Source organism: Bacillus rossius, chromosome 10 (assembly GCF_032445375.1).
Source record: "Bacillus rossius redtenbacheri isolate Brsri chromosome 10, Brsri_v3, whole genome shotgun sequence".
Classification (NCBI taxonomy): Eukaryota; Metazoa; Arthropoda; class Insecta; order Phasmatodea; family Bacillidae; genus Bacillus; species Bacillus rossius.
This window is the reverse complement of record NC_086337.1, coordinates 13484578-13510026: the sequence shown is the minus strand read 5'-3', so window position 1 is coordinate 13510026 and position 25449 is coordinate 13484578. Positions and strand designations below refer to the sequence as shown.

General features: G+C 42.7%; 1 protein-coding gene across 2 annotated transcripts in view; it reads left to right on the top strand.

The window, feature by feature from the left end:
• Window positions 1-25449, top strand: part of LOC134535791 (uncharacterized) — a 443681-nt gene that overhangs the window by 259470 nt on the left and 158762 nt on the right. For both annotated transcript variants that reach the window (XM_063375065.1, XM_063375066.1), the window contains one exon: window positions 12239-12411. In XM_063375065.1, coding sequence (XP_063231135.1) covers window positions 12239-12411 — 173 coding nt within the window. The remainder of the gene's footprint in view (window positions 1-12238; window positions 12412-25449) is intronic.

Here is a 25449-nt window from a genome sequence, read left to right as displayed (position 1 = left end):
TGGTGGCAGAAACAGAACACACATCGACTTTGTGCAGTTCGCATGAGTGCACTGCTAAAACAAGGGGGCTTATGGAAGAGACTGATGAAGCTATCTGGCGGCTCACAAAAGAACAACAGGGCACTGTTTGTGGTGTGAATCGCCAGGGGGCAGGCGTTTATCGGACGTTCAAACACCCAGGGTAAATAACTCACAAAACCGCCACTAGAGGTCAGAGGCAGTACATTTGAAGACCTATGGCTAGCCTTGACCTAGGACGGGGTTAATGGTCGGTCATTGTACTGGGCAGTGTTCCCTGGAAAGCCTGGTGAAGGAGGGGGATGGGGGGTTTGGAACCTGCGATGAAAGTGGGAACGAGACGTGACTGAGGTTTGGTAAAACGACTCGCTAATGTGCCTTGAGCTGCTTGCCTCAGGAGACCTTCAAGAAAAACAGGACCCTGGGAAAACGCTGTGATAAGCCGTCTTGATCATTGCTCGGAGGAGAATTACAGGCGAAAAGCATGCACAGAAGCGAGGATAAGACGAGACACATGCTGCCTCGCAAAGTCTCGGCAAAAATCAGTTCTCTCGCTGGGAACGGGATTGGGGAGACTAGCCTGACAAAGATTAAAAGGGAGTGTACAGAAAGTGAAAAAAGTTAAAGTTTTAGCTACAATATTACTGGTAAAATTATGGTTCAAAATTCAAATTAAAGATGGGGCCAAAAGTGCTAATTGGTGGCACAACCTTCGATGAGATCGTTTCTTACCAAGTTGAATTTACACACAAATGTGTGTCCTTTTCTTTTAATGTGTTTACTTTTTGTCAAATGTGTTTCAAATTATGCTTCCTTTTTTTAGACGATGTGCTTCCTTTTCTTGTGTGTGCGTCCAATGTGCCACCATTTGTTTTCGAATGTGCTTCTAAATATGCTTTCTTTTCTTTGATTGTACTTCCAAATGTACTTCCTTTTCGTTGATTGTGCTTCAATTTGTGCTTCCTTTTCGTTGTTTGTGCGTTCTATTCGTTGATTATCCTTCCATTGCGCTTTATTTTCTTTGATTGTTTTTCGAATTGTACTTTCTTTTCGTTATTGTGCTTCCTTTTTGGATTTTGCTTGGGATTGTGCTACCCTTTTTAATTTTGTGCTTCCATTTCGTTGATTTTCTTCCTTTATTTTGTTTGTTCTTTCAGGTTTTTTTTCTTTTTTATTCTGCTTCCGAATGTGCTTCTATTTTGATTGTGCTATCAAATATACTTATTTCTCATTAGTTGTGGTTCTAAATGGGCGTCCTTTTTTTGTGCTTCCGATTGTTCTTTTTTTATTGTGCTTCCGATTGTTCTTCTTTTTTTGATTGTGCTTCCAAATATGCTTCCTTTTTTGATTGTGCTTCCATTTGTTCTCCCGTTATTTTATTGTGCTTTCGATTGAGCTTTTTTGGATTGTGCCTCCAAATGTGCTTCCTTTTCATTGATTATGGATAGTTAAGTCCGTATTGAGGTAACATTTTGTCTTGTGAGACGGTGATTTCCGGTCTTAACGTCTGACATTAGACATTGCCTGTTAGTAATGTGTGTCAAGTTCTTGTTTCGGAGATGCTTGACCTATATATATATATATATACACATAACATTGTAAACGACCTAACCTCGTGGTTCGGAGATGCTTGACCTATGTGAATGATTTTTTACATTAAATGTTTAAAATATTTGTCAAGTATCGACAAAAATACCTTTTGGCTACTGACTGGGTATGCTTGATTACCTACTCTATGCATTTAGCTCACAACTGGATGTGGTTGGTCATCTAATGGACATGCGTTCCTGGTCACGAAATAAACGTGCCTGGCTATCGACTTGGCATACCTTGCAATCAACTTGACGTGTTAGCCTGACCAACCGACTGGATGTGTGTGCCTGGCCAACAGATTTATGTGCATATTCACCAGCTTTACATGAATATCTTACATTAAGACGTGCCTGGCTACAGCCTATATACGCCTAAATCATTATGTCTGACCACCAACCTTATCTGCATGACCACCAACTGGCAATGTTAGCCTGACCACAGACTGGAAGTATCTGACCACCAATTGGCCACGTCTGGTTAATCGACTGTCATGTGGAAATGCCCTGAAAACATATGTCAATGAATGTAAAGGACTAGCTTCTTCTTCTTCTTCTTCTTAGAAGACTGTAGAAATGGAGATGTTATAGTAGTTCCTTTGTTTTTGTCCTTGTGGTAAAGTAGAAATTACGTATTATTTTTTTTTTAAATTTTGTTGTTTGTTTATTGGACCTTTCTTTTTTTGGTAATTTAAAATTTAATTAATTTTTTACATCTGTCAAGGCAGAAAAAAGGAAAATTGACCGAGTCAATAAAATATATTTTAATAACCTATTTTTTGATTAATAATGCAAATTTTCCGATATTCTAGACGAAGGATACCTTCACAGTCGACTATAGTTTAAAAAATAATATGGCACTCTAGGGGCTAAGAATTAAACTAATATGTTGGCAACAAACTCGTGCATATGGAATGTGTAATACGTGACTCTTGCGCTCTCTGTATCGATTACTCAAAACAAGATGGTGGCAATGATCTCTAGCAAGTAATGTGTGTTAACAAGAGCTCCTGGTAGCATGTATTGAAAGTAAATTGGCGGCAAAGTTCTCTAGAGGGTGATGCTATTATTCCTTCACAATAAAAAAAATTCAACATGCTGTGGATTGTGTCGTCACAGCGACTATCTTGGATGAACATAAGCCTGCCCTTTAACCATTACCTTCCAAATTTGCAAAAAAAAAAAAAAAAAAAAAAAAAATCCACCAAAATTTCCAGTTTTTATAAAGAAAAAAATTCAGCTAAAAATAAAATAATGTTATTTTATAAATAAAAATGTCCCTATTTTGAGAGAAAAATGTCCTTTTTAGGTAAAATATCCCAGTTCATTACTCAAAAATAAGAAAGTTTGTAATTATAAAAACCTCAAAAGACTTTTGCCTTAGAAAGAAACGAATTTCCCCAAAGAGGCTTAAATTATCCAACGACAAGCCACTTTAAGCCTCTGACGGCCATTTTGATAACCTTGGCCTTGACCTTAAAATTCACATTCGTTAATTCTTGACCTAGAAATTCGGAAAATATTTATGATAATATTGAAAAAAAAATGTTTATTTCAAATGTTAAGTGACTTAATCGATTTCGGTCTTTGGTTCGAATCCTGGCGAGAGTAAACATTTAATATATTAATTTAAAAATTATTAATAAACATTTAAAATTTAATCAACATTTCTTATGTCACAACCGTTATCTTGAATTATGATGTAATCGCTGCAATTAGTGTTACAGCTGCCATCTTGAGAATTTATAGTTTCATGATAGAAAATCAGGAAAAACTTAAGAAATTATAAAAAATTAATTAATTAATATTGAATATAATATTCCTCCATCTAGAATAAATTCATCACCATTTTATATTTAGTTATGTTCGCATTATTCGATTCTAGAAATGTTGCACTTTTCGTTACGCCCGCCATCTTAAATACATATTTCGTGATCATTGCACGTTTAGTTAAGCCGACATCTTGGAGAATAAATTGTGCAATTTACGTTACCGCCTCAATCTTAAAAAGTCATAAGTTGTGTGATAGAAAAGCTGGAATTTTTTTAAATGATATAAATAAAAATTTAAATAAAAATACTCTGCCATTTTGAATTATGTCACGACCACCATCTTGAATATCTGTATTATTATTAGATTTTGATGGGAAAATATTTAAAAATGATAAAATATTGAATTAATCAAAATTTAAAAAAATATTATTTTAAAACGCACATCATAGAGTTCTCTCGTCGAACCCGGTGAGGGCAAAATAAAAAAAAAATGACTGATACTTCCTTCACGAAAGCCACCGAAAGACTTACCTCCCACCACTAATGCCAAAGTATATATATTGACAGCTCGTATGACGTCATGTCCGCTACTTTTTATCGTCTGTTGAAGGCCTCCATCTTATTTTCCTCTGATAGAGTGCACTGCCACCATTGCTGTTTAATTTTTACCCGCTAGAGTGCAGTAAATCATTTGTTATTACCGTGACACCCACCATCTTGAAATTTGGCTGCCATTTTGAAAATATGTATTTATTGACCTATAAATTCGGAAGAAATACCAAAATTTATCAAAAAAAAGTATTAAAAATGATTGACATAGATTTCCATTTTTGGTTTGATTCTTGATCAGTTATAAGGATAACTAAAGTTTAAAATAAATTTTAAAATCTGTTTTCTTGTTACTTTTCTTGAAATCACTCACTCTACGAAAAACAACACGAGACAAGACACCTGTCCGACGAAATAAATACTTTGTAAAAATGCCGAACATCTAATTTTTTCAATGCATGAAATAAATTCCAAACAGTTTATGAACAAAGTTATATGTATAGGCCAATCATCTTAGGTCCACGAGACCAGTTCATGTACAATGTCAGAGGTAGAGATAAACTGTACACACACTGGACACACAGTACACACACTGAACACACAGTACAGACACAGAACACCAGGGCCGGATTTAGAGGTCTGGAGGCCTCGGGGCAACAGAGGCCCCAAATTATTTTCCAAATAAAATGAACAATTTTTTTCAGTCGAGTTTTACAATAAATAATTTATTGTGAAATCAAGTAGATTCTCTTAGTATTTATAAAACATACATAAATATAATCAGAGACAAGAATTATATGAAATTATATTTTAGTGTTAATGAATATTTCTGTTAATATTTAACAATAATATAATCATGTATGCACAAAGTACTGTAGGTAAAGGTAAAACAGCGAAAAAAGAATATCAAAGGAAAATATGTTTACTAGTGTTTATTTGTCGGAATTTGAAAGATTTTTTTCCAAAGCCTCTATTGTGGTTTTTGGGGGCCCTCCGTTTGTGGAGACCCCGGGGCTTTCGCCCCGGTTGCCCTCCCCTAAAGCCGGCCCTGCAGAACACACAGTTCATACACTGAACACACAGTACAAACACTGGACACACAGTGAACACACTGGACGCACAGTACACACACTGAACACACAGTACATACAGTACACACTGGACACACAGTATACTCACTGGACACGCAAAACACACGCAATGGACACACAGTACATGAAATGGACACACAGTACACACAATGGGCATGAAATGGACATACAGTATACGCAATGACGCACAACACGCACACAGGACACGCATTTGACTAAAAGAAAGCACTGTTGGAAGCACAATCAACGAAAAGGAAGCACAATCGGAAGCACAATCAACGAAAAGTATACGTTCTCAGCACGAAGATACGATAATATAGGCTAGACTACGTACATTTAACGAAAAGGACTTACATGTTCACGAACATTTAACTTGGTAGGAACCGAACGCCAATTTTACGATAGGATATAATGCCTCCACCAGTCATTGTCTCCAGCAGTCTTTTGGCTACAAAAGATATTGCCTACAACAGTCATTGGCTCCAATAGTCCTTGGCTTCACAAGTAATTGGCTATAACATTCATTGGCACCAACAGTCTTTTGCTCCACCAGTCTTTGACTCCAAAAATATTTGGCTCTAGCTGACTTGTCTCCAGCTGTCTTAGGCCTAGCTACTATTTGGCTACAAGACTAAGAGGCTACGAAGCTAAGAGACTACAGGACTAAAAGACTACAAAGCTTTAACTGGTTACGAGGCTACAAGACTACTAGGATACAAGTCCTCCAGGCTACGAGGATACAATTCTACGAGGCTTCAATTCTAAGAGGGTACAAGTATATGAGGTTACGAGGCTACGAGACTACAAGGCTTTAACTGGCTACGAGGCTACAAGACTACTAGGCTACGGGATTATTTGGCTCTAACTGTCTTTGACTCCATTTAGCTGCGAGAGTTAATTTATCACATGCAAAGGAACTGGTTGTAAGTAGTACCGATTCTTCCAAACACTTGACGCCAATTATGTATTTCTTATAAGTGAGATGCGGAATGCTCACTAACGATCGCAAAAGAAGAAAGTCGTCAATGACATCATGGAGAAGGAAGTTCGTCTTGCATGATAGTGCTTCTCAGCTGTCTCAAGGCATATAATTTGACTAAGTAAGCAATGTTATTTGTTCGAAAACCACCTGATAAAAAATTATTTTTGGGTATTATTTGGTACCAGAAATTCAAAATTAACTCTGAATAAATTTGCGTAGCTCATTATGTAAAAATAATTTCGTTAAGATATTGATTGCTCAGAAGAAAACCAGAAGCACTTGAAGAATATTAGCAGAAGTCTCGACAGAAATAATGAGCACACGAAGAAAACCATTAAAAAACCAAAGACTTTTTGGAGTCAAAGACTGCTGGATCCAATGACTGATGGAGGACTATATCCTATCGTAAAATAGGCAGTCGCATTCTACCGAGTTGAATGTTCGTGAAAATGTACATCCTTTTCGTTAAATGTACGTAGTGAAGCCTCTATTATCATACCTTACTGCTGAGAACTAATACTTTTCGTTGATTGTGCTTTAGAGTGTGCTTACTTTCGTTGATTGAGATTTGTACCGCCAATTAGCATTTTTCGGTACAATTGTAAATTTGAATTTTTAAATTATTATATTAGCAGTAATTTTGTAGCTAAAAATTAAACTTTACCCACTCACTGCACACTCCCACTTAATTTTTATCAGACTAGTTCCCAATTCGTTCCCAGCGCTGTATCTGATTTTTGCCAACCCTTTCATGAGCTAGCATTCAGGCTCGTCTTATCCTCGCTTCGGCACACGTCTGGTCACTGAAACACGGCCTGTCGCCGTGATCAGGCCTGCTTGTGGCTGCATCTACGCAGGGTAGCCAGTTTCTCAGAGCTCACCTGAGGTAAGCACTTTTTATCAAGCTCGTTTCTACGATTTCAGGGCTCCCGAGCACATATAGGCACTCCTGGTAAGAGATTTCTCTTAAGCCAGCATTCCCGCTACCCTCTTTTCCACAAATCACCACCCAGAGCATTGACCAGTGCTTAACCCTGGCCAGTGATGGCCTATCTCAAGGTATGGACACGAGTGTTCGAATGTACCGCATCTGACCTCTAGTGGCGAAATTAGCAACTACTCCGAGCGGTTGTCAAGCTCAGCCTGCCCCCTGGCGACTCACGGAACAAACATATGCCTGTCGTTCTTTCCCGAGCCACCAGAGGTCTATACCAGTCTCCTCCATAAGCCCCATGCTTTTGAAGTAGTCTCGTGCGATATGCACGAGTCAAATTCTTATCGGTTTTTGCCACTCTCCAGTAAATCGCACTGCGAACGGGCGCCAGAACAAACATCGAGATATCGAAGTCAGTATTTCTCGATCCCTCACTCGGAAGTCTTCGGAACCTTTCGGACATGTAACCGAAGAAGTATCCCCCATTTTCTTTCTAAATAAAGCGCCTGTTTTAATCAAGCGTCACACCGACCCCTCCTTTTCCCATGGAATTCTTGGCACGACGTTAGACTGACTACCATGTTCCTCGGCCAGATCTCAGAGAGATTCAATTTCGACAAGCCCACCAGGATGTAGTCGTCTCGTCAAGGGATGTTTTCCCTACGTTTTCAGATAGTAATTAGTCAGTCTGTGTTTCAATGTAGAAAATTTTATATTTTTCTAAATTTTAATACATTTTAATTATGAGTGCTTCCGCATCCACCGCGCGTGCTTCTGTCAGGAACTCGCGTGTATCCCAGCGGGCCTCCTCCTGAATGCGAGGACAACGCCCTGTTTTGGTGAGTTTTCGACATCCTTCATCTCTTCCCCGACGATCCCCGTTTTTGTGGGCATTCTTACCCGTTTGATGACTGGCTGTGAAGCAGTTCTAATATTTTAAAAAAATGGCTTGTTCACAGACAGGGTTCAAGAATTGGTATCCCAGAACTGGTATCCCATAACCGGTATCCAAGAATCAGTATCCAAGAATTGGCATCCCAGAGTCCCAGAGCCAGCGCCGAATTTGCGGCCAATTGCTCTTTCTCGGTAACCGGAAACTACTGAGGCGCCACCTGGCAGCCCAGCTACAGTAGAATGTATCATTCCCGACCAGCAAGTTCCAACTAAACGACCCCCAAATTCCATGCGACTTCTACGGCGTGCCAGTGCTACGCCATTTCTAAGTGCCAGATAATTGTACTATATATGTGATGACTAGAGACCTGTCAAAGTCGCGATTTCAAATCCCTAAAGGATAGACTCAATGATCCTGTATGCACTCGTGCAAATTACATCTGCTGATTGGTTACCGACTCTTAACACCTGTTGACTGGAATGATCGTGATTCGCTAATTCTTCTGTTAAAGATTTTTCATTGGCCCAGAGTCCTTCAGATAAACTGTGGCCCAATCACTGAAGCAAAATAATGTCAAAAGTATTTCGACTCTATCCTATCGCGAAATGAATCCACGAATTTTAAAGGTCTCTAGTGATGACTTAAGTCACCATTACAGGACTTTAATTTCGCTACGTGCTAAAAATCATTACTCTGGGATTGTTTAGTGTTATTTTTAATTATGGTTTAAGGCACCTCTTAATAATTTGGCAAGGGCCGACCCTATTATAAAATGTTAACTTATAAAGGTATTAAACTATATTATTTATTGTAAATTATAATGTATTAGTCCAATTATATAGTTCAAACCACGTTATGATTATCAAGATGATGTTTTGTTTACTCTTGTTCAATTAACTATTATAGAAAAAATATATAGAGGCACAGTTATAAACGAACCTGCATTTCTTGTTATTATTCTTTTGAAACTAAAGATCCACAGTCTTCCAAAATGTTTCAAGGGAGACATTTACATTACAACAATGTAAAGAGCAGAGTGTAAAAGCTTCCAATAGTACTTCCTCTTTGTCGAATGTGGTTCCGGATGTGCTTCCTTTTCGTTGATTGTGCTTCCTTTTCGTTGATTGTGTTTCCTTTTTCGTTGATTGAGCTAACAATAGTGCTTTTATTTTGTTTATTGTGCTTCCTTTTAATCGAATGTGCTTCTGATTGTGCTTCCTTATCGTTGATTATGCTCCCTTATGGTTGGTTGTGCTTCCGATTCTGCTTCATTTTCCGTCTGAGTTTTTTTAAATAATATTATTTTTTTAAATTTCAAAACTATTCCAATCAAAATCTTACAATAATACGCATTTTCAAGATGGCGGTCGTTGCGTTATAATCCAAGATGCAGAGTGTTTTTATTTAAAGTTGATGTTTTATAAGTTAAAAAAATTCCCTTTTTCTAACAAAAAATTATGGATTTTCAAGATGGCTGCCTTAACGAAAATTGCACAGTTTATCATCCAAGATGGCGGCTGTAATTAAAGTGCAACTGACGAGCTACGTGGCCTCGGAGGCAGAGTAGTGGGGCTGAGGGCGTGCTGTGTGCGCAGACGTGTACGCGCTGGACGGGCCGACCGGGCGGATGAGCAGCCCCGTGTTCACGCCCGGGGGCAGCAGGCTGTGCGTGTCCCTGACGAGCTACGTAGCCTCGGAGGCAGAGCAGTGGGGCTGAGGGCGTGCTGTGTGCGCAGACGTGTACGCGCTGGACAGGCCGACCGGGCGGATGAGCAGCCCCGTGTTCGCGCCCGGGGGCAGCAGGCTGTGCGTGTCCCTGACGAGCTACGTGGCCTCGGAGGCAGAGCAGTGGGGCTGAGGGCGTGCTGTGTCCGCAGACGTGTACGCGCTGGACGAGACGACCGGGCGGATGAGCAGCCCCGTGTTCGCGGCCGGGGGCAGCAGGCTGTGCGTGTCCCTGACGAGCTATGTGGCCTCGGAGGCAAGCAGTGGGGCTGAGGACGTGCTGTGTGCGCAGACGTGTACGCGCTGGACGGGCCGACCGGGCGGATGAGCAGCCCCGTGTTCGCGCCCGGGGGCAGCAGGCTGTGCGTGTCCCTGACGAGCTACGTGGCCTCGGAGGCAAGCAGTGGGGCTGAGGACGTGCTGTGTGCACAGACGTGTACGCGCTGGACGGGCCGACCGGGCGGATGAGCAGCCCCGTGTTCGCGCCCGGGGGCAGCAGGCTGTGAGTGTCCCTGACGCGCTACGTGGCCTCGGAGGCAGAGCAGTGGGGCTGAGGGCGTGCTGTGTGCGCAGACGTGTACGCGCTGGACGGGCCGACCGGGCGGATGAGCAGCCCCGTGTTCGCGCCCGGGGGCAGCAGGCTGTGCGTGTCCCTGACGAGCTACGTGGCCTCGGAGGCAGAGCAGTGGGGCTGAGGGCGTGCTGTGTGCGCAGACGTGTACGCGCTTGACGGGCCGACCAGGCGGATGAGTAGCCCCTTGTCAGCGCCCGGGGGCAGCAGGCTGTGTGTGTCCCTGACGAGCTATGTGGCCTCGGAGGCAAGCAGTGGGGCTGAGGACGTGCTGTGTGCGCAGAAGTGTACGCGCTGGACGGGCCGACCGGGCGGATGAGCAGCCCCGTGTTCGCGCCCGGGGGCAGCAGGCTGTGCGTGTCCCTGACGAGCTACGTGGCCTTGGAGGCCGAGCAAAGGGGCTGAGGGCGTGCTGTGTGCGCAGACGTGTACGCGCTTGACGGGCCGACCGGGCGGATGAGTAGCCCCTTGTTCGCGCCCGGGGGCAGCAGGCTGTGCGTGTCCCTGACGAGCTACGTGGCCTCGGAGGCAGAGCAGTGGGGCTGAGGGCGTGCTGTGTGCGCAGACGTGTACGCGCTGGACGGGCCGACCGGGCGGATGAGCAGCCCCGTGTTCGCGCCCGGGGGCAGCAGGCTGTGCGTGTCCCTGACGAGCTACGTGGCCTTGGAGGCGGAGCAAAGGGGCTGAGGGCGTGCTGTGTGCGCAGACGTGTACGCGCTTGACGGGCCGACCGGGCGGATGAGTAGCCCCTTGTTCGCGCCCGGGGGCAGCAGGCTGTGCGTGTCCCTGACGAGCTACGTGGCCTCGGAGGCAGAGCAGTGGGGCTGAGGGCGTGCTGTGTGCGCAGACGTGTACGCGCTGGACGGGCCGACCGGGCGGATGAGCAGCCCCGTGTTCGCGCCCGGGGGCAGCAGGCTGTGCGTGTCCCTGACGAGCTACGTGGCCTTGGAGGCGGAGCAAAGGGGCTGAGGGCGTGCTGTGTGCGCAGACGTGTACGCGCTTGACGGGCCGACCAGGCGGATGAGTAGCCCCTTGTCCGCGCCCGGGGGCAGCAGGCTGTGTGTGTCCCTGACGAGCTATGTGGCCTCGGAGGCAAGCAGTGGGGCTGAGGACGTGCTGTGTGCGCAGACGTGTACGCGCTGGACGGGCCGACCGGGCGGATGAGCAGCCCCGTGTTCGCGCCCGGGGGCAGCAGGCTGTGCGTGTCCCTGACGAGTTACGTGGCCTTGGAGGCGGACAGTGGGGCTGAGGGCGTGCTGTGTGCGCAGACGTGTACGCGCTGGACGGGCCGACCGGGCGGATGAGCAGCCCCGTGTTCGCGCCCGGGGGCAGCAGGCTGTGCATGTCCCTGACGAGCTACGTGGCCTCGGAGGAAGAGCAGTGGGGCTGAGGGCGTGCTGTGTGCGCAGACGTGTATGCGCTGGACGGGCCGACCGGGCGGATGAGCAGCCCCGTGTTTGCGCCCGGGGGCAGCAGGCTGTGCGTGTCCCTGACGCGCTACGTGGCCTCGGAGGCAGAGCAGTGGGGCTTAGGGCGTGCTGTGTGCGCAGACGTGTATGCGCTGGACGTGCCGACCGGGCGGATGAGCAGCCCCTTGTTCGCGCCCGGGGGCAGCAGGGTGTGTGTGTCCCTGACGAGCTATGTGGCCTCGGAGGCAAGCAGTGGGGCTGAGGACGTGCTGTGTGCGCAGACGTGTACGCGCTGGACGGGCCGACCGGGCGGAGGAGCAGCCCGTGTTCGCGCCCGGGGGCAGCAGGCTGTGCGTGTCCCTGACGCGCTACGTGGCCAAGGAGGCAGAGCAGTGGGGCTGAGGGCGTGCTGTGTGCGCAGACGTGTACGCACTTGACGGGCCGACCGGGCGGATGAGTAGCCCCTTGTTCGCGCCCGGGGGCAGCAGGCTGTGCGTGTCCCTGACGAGCTACGTGGCCTCGGAGGCAGAGCAGTGGGGCTGAGGGCGTGCTGTGTGCGCAGACGTGTACGCGCTGGACGGGCCGACCGGGCGGATGAGCAGCCCCGTGTTCGCGCCCGGGGGCAGCAGGCTGTGCGTGTCCCTGACGAGCTACGTGGCCTTGGAGGCGGAGCAGTGGGGCTGAGGGCGTGCTGTGTGCGCAGACGTGTACGCGCTGGACGGGCCGACTGGGCGGATGAGCAGCCCCGTGTTCGCGCCCGGGGGCAGCAGGCTGTGCGTGTCCCTGACGAGCTACGTGGCCTTGGAGGCGGAGCTGCAGCTGTCGGCGCAAGGAGCCGGCCTCGAGCTGTCCGTGGCCACGGAGGTTGCACGTCCGGTAGGTCCCTGTTTACAGCCAACCAACTTATTGACCAGTACTTCAAACTACTATGGGGTCTGTAAATAGATGCTCAGGTAAAGTAAAACAATACGTTTTGGAAAAAAGTTTTTTTTTGGTTCAAAATGTCATTCCAGAGAAACTGCTTGCAACTGAAACTGCTTGATTGTGACGGTAAGAGCACACTTCCACGGGTAAAGATTACAGTTTTAGTTTCTCGGTTCGTAGCAATAGAAGTAATAATTGAATGCGACGTTTTTTACAAAACAGTAAGTATTGTTACAGGCTTAGAAGCTAAGATTATATGCTAAATGCAGCATTTCATGTCAATTAGTTCTGATTTTACAGCTTCTAACATAAACAGAATAAGTTGAATTTTTTACATATGTATGTATTAATATAAATTTATAAATTATAAATTAATTAATAGTAATATTTAATTCAATTAGGTATAAAAAAACCTCATTGTGAAGTTTTTTAAACTTATAAAACCTTTTGAAACAATTTTCAAGTCAAGTGTCTTGTCAAGTGGCCGTGACATTAAGGGTGTTTATATGAAGGAAAAGAATATTACAATATGAACATATTTTGTAATAATTAAGTTAATATTATGTGTATTACAAATTGATAAAGAGTTAGTATATATATTTTTAAAGTATGATAATTGTTTATAGAATTTTATGTTTATTAAGTCAAGAGGTTTCTGTAAGTATGTGATATAAATGTGTCTAAGGTATTCTAAATGGAAAATTTGTATTTTATATTTAACATTGTTTAAAATAATATTTAAATTATGCATTTTCCTGAGGTAGAAATGGAGAGGGAATTATTATCTATTATGTGTTTACTAAACTATTCCAGAAACCATAAAACTGAATAAGTTATATTTATTGACAAGATAAAAACCCGTGGCTTCGCTCGAGCAATCTCAGAGTATTGCTAAAATATTACCATTTAAAACAAAGTGTGTGATTAATTCCAAACTTTGGACTAAATAAATAGACACAAGAAATTGTCGGGAGCATAAAAATATTATTTTATAACAAAACAGGTTAGTAATGATATTTTTTAAAGTGATATGCGAAGGCCTTTTAAAATATAAAAAAATATTAATTACTTGATTTTAAAACTTTTTCTCGCATCGTGTGTTTGGGAAACAGCTCCACTACAATGTCGTCCATTATGGAGTTTTTTTTTTTTGGTGTTTCTGGTCTAGCCTTTTCCGAGTTTTTTGACGACAATTTGGTAGGCTTTGCCCCAGATATCCTTCTCAAGGTCGGTGCAAATTTCTACCCACTACGTCGCTTTACTTGCCTTGATAGTTCGGTTAAGTCCTTTTTGACCTTCTTGTAGTCGCTTGAGTATATGGTTAGGTCAGGAGTGCGTTTTGCGGCTCTTGTTGCTCGACGGCGAATTTCGTGTCATCTTTTCCGGAGTACTGCAATTTCCGGCGTCCACCAGTTTGCCGGCCTGTGTAGGCCACGGTTTTTTGTATCGTGGCATAGAGGCATCACAAGAGGAGGTGATGGCCTTCATCGTTGTCAACACCATTCTTTCCGTCTCACTTCTGGTGTTGGGAGCCGGGTGGAATTTAAGGGTTGACCAGCTTTGTGAAAGAGATTTTCGGAGGGCTATTAGGTCAAGCTTTCTGGCGTTCCACCTTCGTTCTTTAGGGACTTGTTGCATTGCTGGGGTGGGAGCCATCTCAACACTACATGTGATATGTTGGTGGGCGCTAAAACTGTACTCTTCGGAGACGATCCAGTTCTCGATCTTTCTGGCGATTCTTGGGGCACCCATTGAGATGTTGAGGATATACTCCTGATACCTTGGTCTTCTGAAGGTTGGGTGTTTCCAGTGTTCAGGACTGTGAGATCGAGCCTTGCAGCAAAGTTTGCGACTTCGTTTCCTCTAGTATCCAATAAGTCTGCTCCCCATTCAGCAGATTTGGCATTGAAGTCACCAGCTACGATGACTTCGCCATTGAATATGCTAATCGCGTTTTCAAGGTTAGCCAGTTTTTTGGCGAAACACACTAATACCTTCGTTAGGTGAAAGGTAGACGCTCATGAAGTAAGTTATGGTTTTTTTTTTTTATCCAGACAAAACCTGCTCCTCATCCACTGTTGATGATGGTTACCTTGTTTGGGCTTACAGTCCAGATCGCTGCCGTGTTGGTTTTATCCGTGAACCATGTTTTGTCTCGACGGTTTGCGTGTTGCTCGCAGATGATGCAGACACCAATCTTGTCTTCAAAGACACGTTGACGAAGTAGGTTCTGCGCTAGCACACACCTGTTCAGGTTCCCTTGAAGTACGCGCGTCATTTCTGCAATCTTGTAGCTTCAGTTAGTGCAGCGCGGTATTAAAAAAAAATACAAAAATTCAGGTCTTGTGCTAGACTTCTATCCTTGCTCAACAAAGATGAAGTTCATAAGCTGACAGAAGCTGTTTAGTATTATTTTTTATACATATATTTATATTTTAATTTTTATTATTATTTTTATAATTTATTATTTTTTTAAGTTTTGTGATTTAGCTTAGTTAAATGTGCGATATATTTCGTGTGCTCCTGATTATTCCTGCCAATATTTTGATGGTATTCTTTGTTTGCTCTTGATTATTCCTGTCAAGACTCTTTTGGTGATTCTGGTTATTTCTGAGAACTTGAACTCGGCATTAATTTTTTTTTTTTACTAATTGAGTCATGCAATTTTACTTATAATACATTTAATTAGTGAATTTCTGTTACTAATTGAGCAACTAAAATATTCTTATCAGTTGAAATTCAAACAAAAATATATATTTCTAGTGCTATAATATGTCTTAAGATGGTTGAGAATCACAATCATGCAAGACGAATTTCATTCTCCTTGAGGTCTAACAAAGTCCTGATTCTCTTGCGATCGAGAGTGAGCAACCCGCAGCCCACATGAAAAAATTTAATATTTACCTCCAAGCAACATGTTTGACATCTGCGCCGGAAATTAGGTATTTCGGCACGTTTTTTTAAATTTTTTTATTATAATTTTAAATTATTTTTGGAAATTTTATTTTCTATATAATTTGGTTACAAAAGGGTGATTTACACTTTGCTAGGCTGGTATACTCTACATAGTTAAACTTTGTGCCAGTAGACTAAGGCACCTTTTCTCAGGGACCAATCTGATCTTTTGCAAGTCTAAGGCGTCGTTGGCAGCCTGTTTGACATTTCTCCCGCTTACAGTCACGTTCCCGGCCTGTAACATTATTTCCCTGCATGACTAAAACTGCCCACAACAGCTCTGGACGAGTTGTTACCATTTCTCAGAGACGAGCTTAGAACAGCGTTTCCCGTCCCGCATATGTCTAAGGTTCTCTCCTCGAAAGTCACAAGGGGCTCGTTCCCAGCCTGGTTGCATTTTCTGTCCCCCCTTACTCCACCTCCTCCCCTCTTGATTCTAAGAATTAAGCCCAGGATCATTGCCCTGACGTGAACCCCGCCAGGGAATGGCCGAGTTCAAGGAAAATTTGCCATAGAAAAAAATATGTGCAAAGATGGACCACACACGACATCTAGCGGCCGAAATAGTAATTTCTTCTCTTGTCGCCAGCTCGTGGAGCTGACACCCGCGACATCTGGTGGCGACTTGGCTAACCTCCCAGCTACCTTCACCTGTAGGCCGCCAGAGCGAAGCACCGACTGCGCCTTTAGCCCCAGGCTATAGCAGACATCTTGGGCGAGTCGATTCTTTTTTATTTCAGACACCCCTCAACAGGTAGCGCTAAAATCGGCCAGTGCTACCAACTTCGAGATATCGAAGTCAGAGTTTTTTTTAATTCCCATTCGGGGAACTTTGGAATCTTTCGGTCCGGACCCCCCAGTCTCCCCCTCCAATTTTGATTGAACATTTCCTTTTAATTACGAGACGCGGCTCCTCCGCGGACACTTCGTGTCGCGATTGCAGACAAGACTGTTTGAGATTATCGGCTGATCAACGAAACGCACTACAAGACTTCCATTCGACCGCAACCGACAATGTAGTCGATTAGACAAGGGATGCGATCCCTGTAAATTTCTTTAAGTAGTTTAGTCCGTCTGTACAGTAATCAACATAATAGTTATTTCTTTTAATTAATTTCTTTTTGACATGATGGAAACACCCGCGCCTGCCGCGTATTCGCGAGCTCCAGATCCAGATTGGCGACGCATCAGAAACTAGAAGCCAACTTCCCTGTCTTGTGAGTTGCTATCATCGTCATTCCCCAACCTCCCCTTATCTTTTGCGGGCATTCTCTGCCCCGCTTGCTAACTGTCTGTGTACTAGTTCTGATCAGGTTTGATTCGGACTGTCCACAGACAGAGTCCAAGAGCCGGACGCCAAATTGGCATTTTCACACCCTTCCTCAACAAAAAACAGACGCCCTGGCATCATGTTCACTACTGATCTCCGGGAAGCGAAGCACCGACCTCTGGTGCTACCGTATTTATAAACTTTTTTTTTTAACTTTATTTAAATTATGACGTCCGAAGAAGTTAATCATACAAAAAACTGCTTGGGACTTTGAGAATGTAAACTGGGATGTTTAGAACATATTTGTATTTTTTTTTATTGGTTTATGTATTTTAATGAAACCTTTTTATAATCTTATTTAGGGCCGGCCCATATATTTTAATATATCTGAGAGCTCTTTAATTATGTAATTGAAATTGTATGTTAATAAATTTTATATCTGTTATAAATGTTTCTTAAATAAATTTGGCGTGATTATATTCAGACGGAATCACACCTTGTTTCTGTTCATTTCTCATATCCTTGTGAAACTTAAAGATCCTCAGCACACATCTGCTGTTGATAAGACAAACTATTTGGCCACGAGTCGTTCAAAACTGAACATTAAATCGCACTGATATATTATTAAATTAGCATTTAAATATCTGTTTCTAAATTGAAGTATACGAATGTATGTTCTGGGACTGGCTTCTGGCTGTGGATTGATGATTGTCGTCCGCCATCTTGGATTGTGACGTCACGGCGGCCATCTTGGACTCAAAATTCCTCAAAAATCCTCAAAAATGACTCAAAATTTCTTGTTTTAAGAAAAAATTTCCCGTTTTCGAGGGAAAAATTCCCGTTTCGAGGGAAAATTTTCCGTTTTATTCCTTAAAAATCCCAGCGGCTGAAAATTCCTAAAACTGGCTTAAGCATCCTTAACTCAAGCCAACGTTAAGCCATTTATAGGATTATGACGTCACCGTTGCAATTTCCGTTACGCCCGCCATCTTTAGCTTTTTTATTATCCGATTTTAATGAAAAATTTTTTAAAATTTATAAAAAAATTAAATTAATAAAATTTTAATACATTTTTTATAAAAATATACTTTTTAGACACGGAGTTCAGAGTCCTCGGTTCGAACCCGACGAGGTCAAAAAGAAACTAAAAATGGCGACAGGCTCCTTCCACCACGGAAGTCACCTACAGACTAACCTACCACCACCAATAACAAGGTCAACTAGTATGATGTCATGTCCGCCATATTGTCTTCGTCTGCTGGTAGCCATTATCATCTTGTTATCGTCGGCGAGAGTGCGCTGACACCATGTTAGTTTAATTCTTATCCGCTAGAGTGCAGTAATCATTTTTATTGCTGTGTCACCCGCCATCTTGTCATTTGGCCGCCATCTTGGAATCGTGTAATTATTTAGCTAGAAATTCGGGAATAATTCCAAAATTCATTAAATAAATCACTCATTAATTTACAGATTGATTCGATCAGTTTCAGTCCTTGGTTCGATACCCTATCGATGCAATAATGTTTAATTTGATGTAAAAAAATAATAATTTCATTATTCCATGTTCAACATTCTTAAAGAGACATTAAAACCTCTACTGTCATCATCATCCTATAAGCCATCAACACCAACATATTGGTAATTCATAATTTTAATGCTAGAGATTCGGGAAAAAGTTCAGAAATCATTAAATAAATTTCCAATCAATGTACTGATTAATTAGATCGACTTAGGTCCTTGGTACGATTCTGGACGATGAAAAAAAAATAACAATTTAACATAATAGTAACAGGTTCGAGGAATTAAACACCACAAGTTCTTTCACAAACATAATATTTATTACATAATTTCTATTCTACTACAGGATCACTTACGAAAGCCAGCAAATTTACAATCATTTAGTTCCGCAGCGGTGTGAAATGACTAATTCTTAGCTCCAATCGGTTTATACTAGACAGAGTCCAGCCAGAACCTTTACAGACATAGTTCTCCTCTTCTTGACAGAGTTTCTGGATTCCGTTTTTAACAGTTTGCTTCACATCGTCAGAACTGTAAATTACTGCAGCCGATGTCTTGAATGCACACTTCTTCACTTTGTCATCTAACGGATACGGCTTTCCATATAGACAGTCCAACCACAAGTTATATTTCAAAGGTCCGTTTGTCGCTACGTCATCAGTAAGCTGATTGATTATGTTCTGTCTAATATCATCAAGAAAAGTACAAATGTCCTTCGACTCACCGAACGTATTTAGATAATAATAGTCTTTCAACGTTCCACGAAATGCAGACTGCGCCAAGTAGAATCCATTATCGTTTACTTGTAATGCACCGAACACAGTCTTAGGTTTAGTTCCATGTCCAGACGTCATAGCAATCGGTTTCTGCACATCTGTTTTTTTGCTTGTACGCTCACGAGTCTCCAATCTAAAGCGAGGAGTCGAAATGTTGACAGGTAGTTCAGCAGGAGCACAGACTCCACCTTTACATTTTTTCGCATGATGTCGCAAACTGTCAATTCGAGTAAACCATTTAAGGCACTCATCACAGCGAAACTTCATTCGAGAAGGATTCTTCGTGCATTTGCTCCGCTCATGTCTTCGTGCATCATGGGAAAATGCAAACGACGTATCACAGTAGCTGCAAGGATACCGTGGTGATGAAGACGAGCCTTTCAGACCTGATCCAGATACAGGCGTTGCAACAGTAGTACCATTTCCAGGCATACTCTTATGCACATCGATGCATCGTTGTTGCGCCGAAACCTTTACTTTCTGCCGCACAGCAGGACCTTTGCATGCCTTCATGTGCGTTTTCATATTATCTTTTCTGGCAAACTGCTTATGACATTTCTCACAAACAAACATTTTACGATATAGGTTCTTGGCACATTCGCTCCTCTCGTGTCGTCGAGCATTGCTGCTGTTTGAGAAAATCTTGTCACAGTAACAGCACCGATGTTCGTTAGTTGTTGTCGATTCGGCATCCATTGAAGCCTCCATCGAGGGCGAAACGAAGTTCGTCGAGTTTTCCTGCACAGCCAGCACTACCGGCATTAAAGTCTCTTCTGCTGGTGGTATCGCGTCTGATGAAGTCTCCTCCAGTGTTGTCGCTGTGGTTGTCAACGGAATCTGCTCCTTCTCCGTCGTAGCTGTCGTCAAGGTTCCCGTAGTCGACGGTACAACCTCCATCGAGTTCGACGTTAAAGACGGTAAAGATGCCATCGAGGTCTCAAGAACAGCTAATTGACACGACTTATGCACCAGAAGAAACAAACTAGACGATCCTTACACCGCCGACGTCAGTAACAAACTGAGCGACCTACTGTCTAGGACTCGCTTATATACATGCACCGTATGGAATAATACGCTAGTCAAATCAAGAACCATTTAAATTATACTAGAGTCAAATCTACAAATTAAAAAAGAGGATCATTTGATCGAAAATAAAATTCGATCTCTCCAATATACGCCAGGCTCCAAGAGCTACAATTCACGTCATCAGATCCATCTACATTTTGCTCCTATGCGTCAATTGACCATTAGCTGCAAGCGCTCCAACAGCTCCATCAGCTCCAACACGTAATTTACGCAATGTATGCACAATACATGCAATTTACATGCAATAAATGTAATGATCACACAGTACACACAGGAAACGGAACGTACACACAGTACACACAGGAAACGGAACGTACACAAGCACACACACATGAAACGGAACGTACACACAGTACACACAGGAAACGGAACGTACACACAGGAAACTAAACGTACACACAGTACACACAGGAAACTAAACGTACACACAGTACACACAGGAAACGGAACGTACACACAGTACACAGAGTAAACGGAACGTACACACAGTGCACACTGGAAACTGAATGTACACACAGTACACACAGGAAACGGAACGTACACACAGTACACACAGGAAACGGAACGTACACACAGTACACACAGAAAACGGAACATACACACAGTACACACCGGAAACGGAACGTACACACAGTACACACAGGAAACGTAATGATCACACATACAGTAGCGGAAACACACACAGGCTTAGTTGGAAATCAGAATACAAGAAATAAAAACATTAAATTTTTACTTTCAATATTTTATTACTTCTCAACATTACACAAATACAAGTAAAAGAAGCCATTATTGTATGTAGCCAGCTTTCCTCAGTTCTTTGAGTATGAAGGATATTTCTTTGATGCACGGATAGTTTCCTGCACAAAGCGAGCCATGTAGAAGTCTTAGCCGGTCAACCAATATGTTTGGATCTTTCCATGATGTGTAATCAATCTCTTCTTCCACCGTCTTACTTGCTTGTTTATTATAAATACTTTTAATATCACAATCATCCCAGTGATCATAATAAGCATTATCAGATTTATTTATTATAACACGACGTTTCCATCGTTTCGGTCTCAGGACATCGCCACATTCTTCGATCTTGTCAGCTCTAGGTGCTTCATCACAGTCTATGCCTTTGTCAACAGCCCCAGAGTCACTGTAACAATCACTGTAGAAGACATCCTCTTCACCCAGATTACCGTATGAATTCGCTATCGATGATGTCGAAGTGTCTTCATCGTCTTCATGCTTCCTTTTTAGGAGTCCATCATTTTTACAAAGAATGGAGGATCTACTGAATATACGCTTGAATGTATTCTCACTTTTCACGGTGTTGATACTTCCATTAGTTTCAGTCTTCCCGAAGCCATTAGCATCCTTCAATTTATGTTCTTCCTCACGATCGGGTGAGCTAATACCATCACGCTCAGGACAAGGAAAATTATTGTCCATAATGCAGATCACTCTTTTTTAGTCTAGTGGATCCATCGGTGTCCTCTATGTCGTAAGTAGTCTTGACTTTACATGTTCTACCATGTCTTTTTAAGCTGTCAATTCGTGTTAACAACCTGCTACAACGATTACAGCTTAACATGTTGCGTAGTGGGTTTCTAGCACAATCATTCTTCTCATGACGTCTAGCATTCCTTCTCATGACAAAATCCTTACCACAGTATCTACAGCGGCTTCCTTCCGATTCAGCTATAGATAACAAACCACGATCCATGGTAGCTTCTGTGACTAATGTTAGATACAAACTGCCAGTTTTCTCCAATTGGAACCATTTCTTAAATAGAGTTTTTGAAATATTTCATCAGCGAGAGTTAAGTTATCTAATGCAAAGCAAATTGATGCAAGTAGTTCCGGCTGTCGTCAACAGATGGCGGCACGTGTTGCTTGCAGGTAAATAATATATATTTCATTAATGTGGGATGCGGAACGCTCACTATCGATCGCAAAGGGAGGTTGGCTTCGATAGTATCCAAGGAGAAAAAAGTTCGTCCTTCCTGCTAGTGCTTCTCAGATTTCTCACGGTCCGCAATCTTGGATTACGACGTCACGGCGGCCATATTGGATGGGTGTGACCTTGACCTTTGACCGAAACCGCAGGAATGATCGCAAGCACACGGATTAACCATCAAAATATTGATAAGAATAATCAGGAGCACACAGAGAAAACCATCATAATATTGGCAAGAATAATCAGGAGCACACGGAGAAAACCGCCACAAGTTTTCTTTGATATCATTAACATACAAAAAAAATTAATAAAAAATAAAAACTAAAAAAAATTCAAACATTCTGCTAGCTTGTGAACTTCTCATTGTTGAGCAAAGATAGAGTTCTAGTACAAGCCAGAAGGTTTGAATTTTTTTTTAGTTTTTATTTTTTATTATTATTTTTTTTTGTATTTTAATGATATCAAAGAAAACTTGTGGCGGTTTTCTCCGTGTGCTCCTGATTATTCTTGCCAATATTATGATGGTTTTCTCTGTGTGCTCCTGATTATTCTTATCAATATTTTGATGGTTAATCCGTGTGCTTGCGATCATTCCTGCGGTTTCGGTCAAAGGTCAAGGTCACACCCATCCAATATGGCCGCCGTGACATCGTAATCCAAGATTGCGGACCGTGAGAAATCTGAGAAGCACTAGCAGGAAGGACGAACTTTTTTCTCCTTGGATACTATCGAAGCCAACCTCCCTTTGCGATCGATAGTGAGCGTTCCGCATCCCACATTAATGAAATATATATTATTTACCTGCAAGCAACACGTGCCGCCATCTGTTGACGACAGCCGGAACTACTTGCATCAATTTGCTTTGCATTAGATAACTTAACTCTCGCTGATGAAATATTTCAAAAACTCTATTTAAGAAATGGTTCCAATTGGAGAAAACTGGCAGTTTGTATCTAACATTAGTCACAGAAGCTACCATGGATCGTGGTTTGTTATCTATAGCTGAATCGGAAGGAAGCCGCTGTAGATACTGTGGTAAGGATTTTGTCATGAGAAGGAATGCTAGACGTCATGAGAAGAATGATTGTGCTAGAAACCCACTACGCAACATGTTAAGCTGTAATCGTTGTAGCAGGTTGTTAACACGAATTGACAGCTTAAAAAGACATGGTAGAACATGTAAAGTCAAGACTACTTACGACATAGAGGACACCGATGGATCCACTAGACTAAAAAAGAGTGATCTGCATTATGGACAATAATTTTCCTTGTCCTGAGCGTGATGGTATTAGCTCACCCGATCGTGAGGAAGAACATAAATTGAAGGATGCTAATGGCTTCGGGAAGACTAAAACTAATGGAAGTATCAACACCGTGAAAAGTGAGAATACATTCAAGCGTATATTCAGTAGATCCTCCATTCTTTGTAAAAATGATGGACTCCTAAAAAGGAAGCATGAAGACGATGAAGACACTTCGACATCATCGATAGCGAATTCATACGGTAATCTGGGTGAAGAGGATGTCTTCTACAGTGATTGTTACAGTGACTCTGGGGCTGTTGACAAAGGCATAGACTGTGATGAAGCACCTAGAGCTGACAAGATCGAAGAATGTGGCGATGTCCTGAGAACGAAACGATGGAAACGTCGTGTTATAATAAATAAATCTGATAATGCTTATTATGATCACTGGGATGATTGTGATAATAAAAGTATTTATAATAAACAAGCAAGTAAGACGGTGGAAGAAGAGATTGATTACACATCATGGAAAGATCCAAACATATTGGTTGACCGGCTAAGACTTCTACATGGCTCGCTTTGTGCAGGAAACTATCCGTGCATCAAAGAAAAATCCTTCATACTCAAAGAACTGAGGAAAGCTGGCTAAATACAATAATGGCTTCTTTTACTTGTATTTGTGTAATGTTGAGAAGTAATAAAATATTGAAAGTAAAAATTTAATGTTTTTATTTCTTGTATTCTGATTTCCAACTAAGCCTGTGTGTGTTTCCGCTACTGTATGTGTGATCATTACGTTTCCTGTGTGTACTGTGTGTACGTTCCGTTTCCTGTGTGTACTGTGTGTACGTTCCGTTTCCTGTGTGTACTGTGTGTACGTTCCGTTTCCTGTGTGTACTGTGTGTACGTTCAGTTTCCTGTGTGCACTGTGTGTACGTTCCGTTTACTCTGTGTACTGTGTGTACGTTCCGTTTCCTGTGTGTACTGTGTGTACGTTTAGTTTCCCTTGTGTACTGTGTGTGCGTTTAGTTTCCTGTGTGTACTGTGTGTACGTTCAGTTTCCTGTGTGTACTGTGTGTACGTTCCGTTTCCTGTGTGTACTGTGTGTACGTTCCGTTTCCTGTGTGTGTGCTGTGTGTACGTTCCGTTTCCTGTGTGTACTGTGTGATCATTACATTTATTGCATGTAAATTGCATGTATTGTGCGTACATTGCGTAAATTACTTGTTGGAGCTGATGGAGCTGTTGGAGCGCTTGCAGCTAATGGTCAATTGACGCATAGGAGCAAAATGTAGATGGATCTGATGACGTGAATTGTAGCTCTTGGAGCCTGGCGTATATTGGAGAGATCGAATTTTTTTTCGATCAAATGATCCTCTTTTTTAATTTGTAGATTTGACTCTAGTATTATTGTAAATGGTTCTTGATTTGACTAGCGTATTATTCCATACGGTGCATGTATATAAGCGAGTCCTAGACAGTAGGTCGCTCAGTTTGTTACTGACGTCGGCGGTGTAAGGATCGTCTAGTTTGTTTCTTCTGGTGCATAAGTCGTGTCAATTAGCTGTTCTTGAGACCTCGATGGCATCTTTACCGTCTTTAACGTCGAACTCGATGGAGGTTGTACCGTCGACTACGGGAACCTTGACGACAGCTACGACGGAGAAGGAGCAGATTCCGTTGACAACCACAGCGACAACACTGGAGGAGACTTCATCAGACGCGATACCACCAGCAGAAGAGACTTTAATGCCGGTAGTGCTGGCTGTGCAGGAAAACTCGACGAACTTCGTTTCGCCCTCGATGGAGGCTTCAATGGATGCCGAATCGACAACAACTAACGAACATCGGTGCTGTTACTGTGACAAGATTTTCTCAAACAGCAGCAATGCTCGACGACACGAGAGGAGCGAATGTGCCAAGAACCTATATCGTAAAATGTTTGTTTGTGAGAAATGTCATAAGCAGTTTGCCAGAAAAGATAATATGAAAACGCACATGAAGGCATGCAAAGGTCCTGCTGTGCGGCAGAAAGTAAAGGTTTCGGCGCAACAACGATGCATCGATGTGCATAAGAGTATGCCTGGAAATGGTACTACTGTTGCAACGCCTGTATCTGGATCAGGTCTGAAAGGCTCGTCTTCATCACCACGGTATCCTTGCAGCTACTGTGATACGTCGTTTGCATTTTCCCAT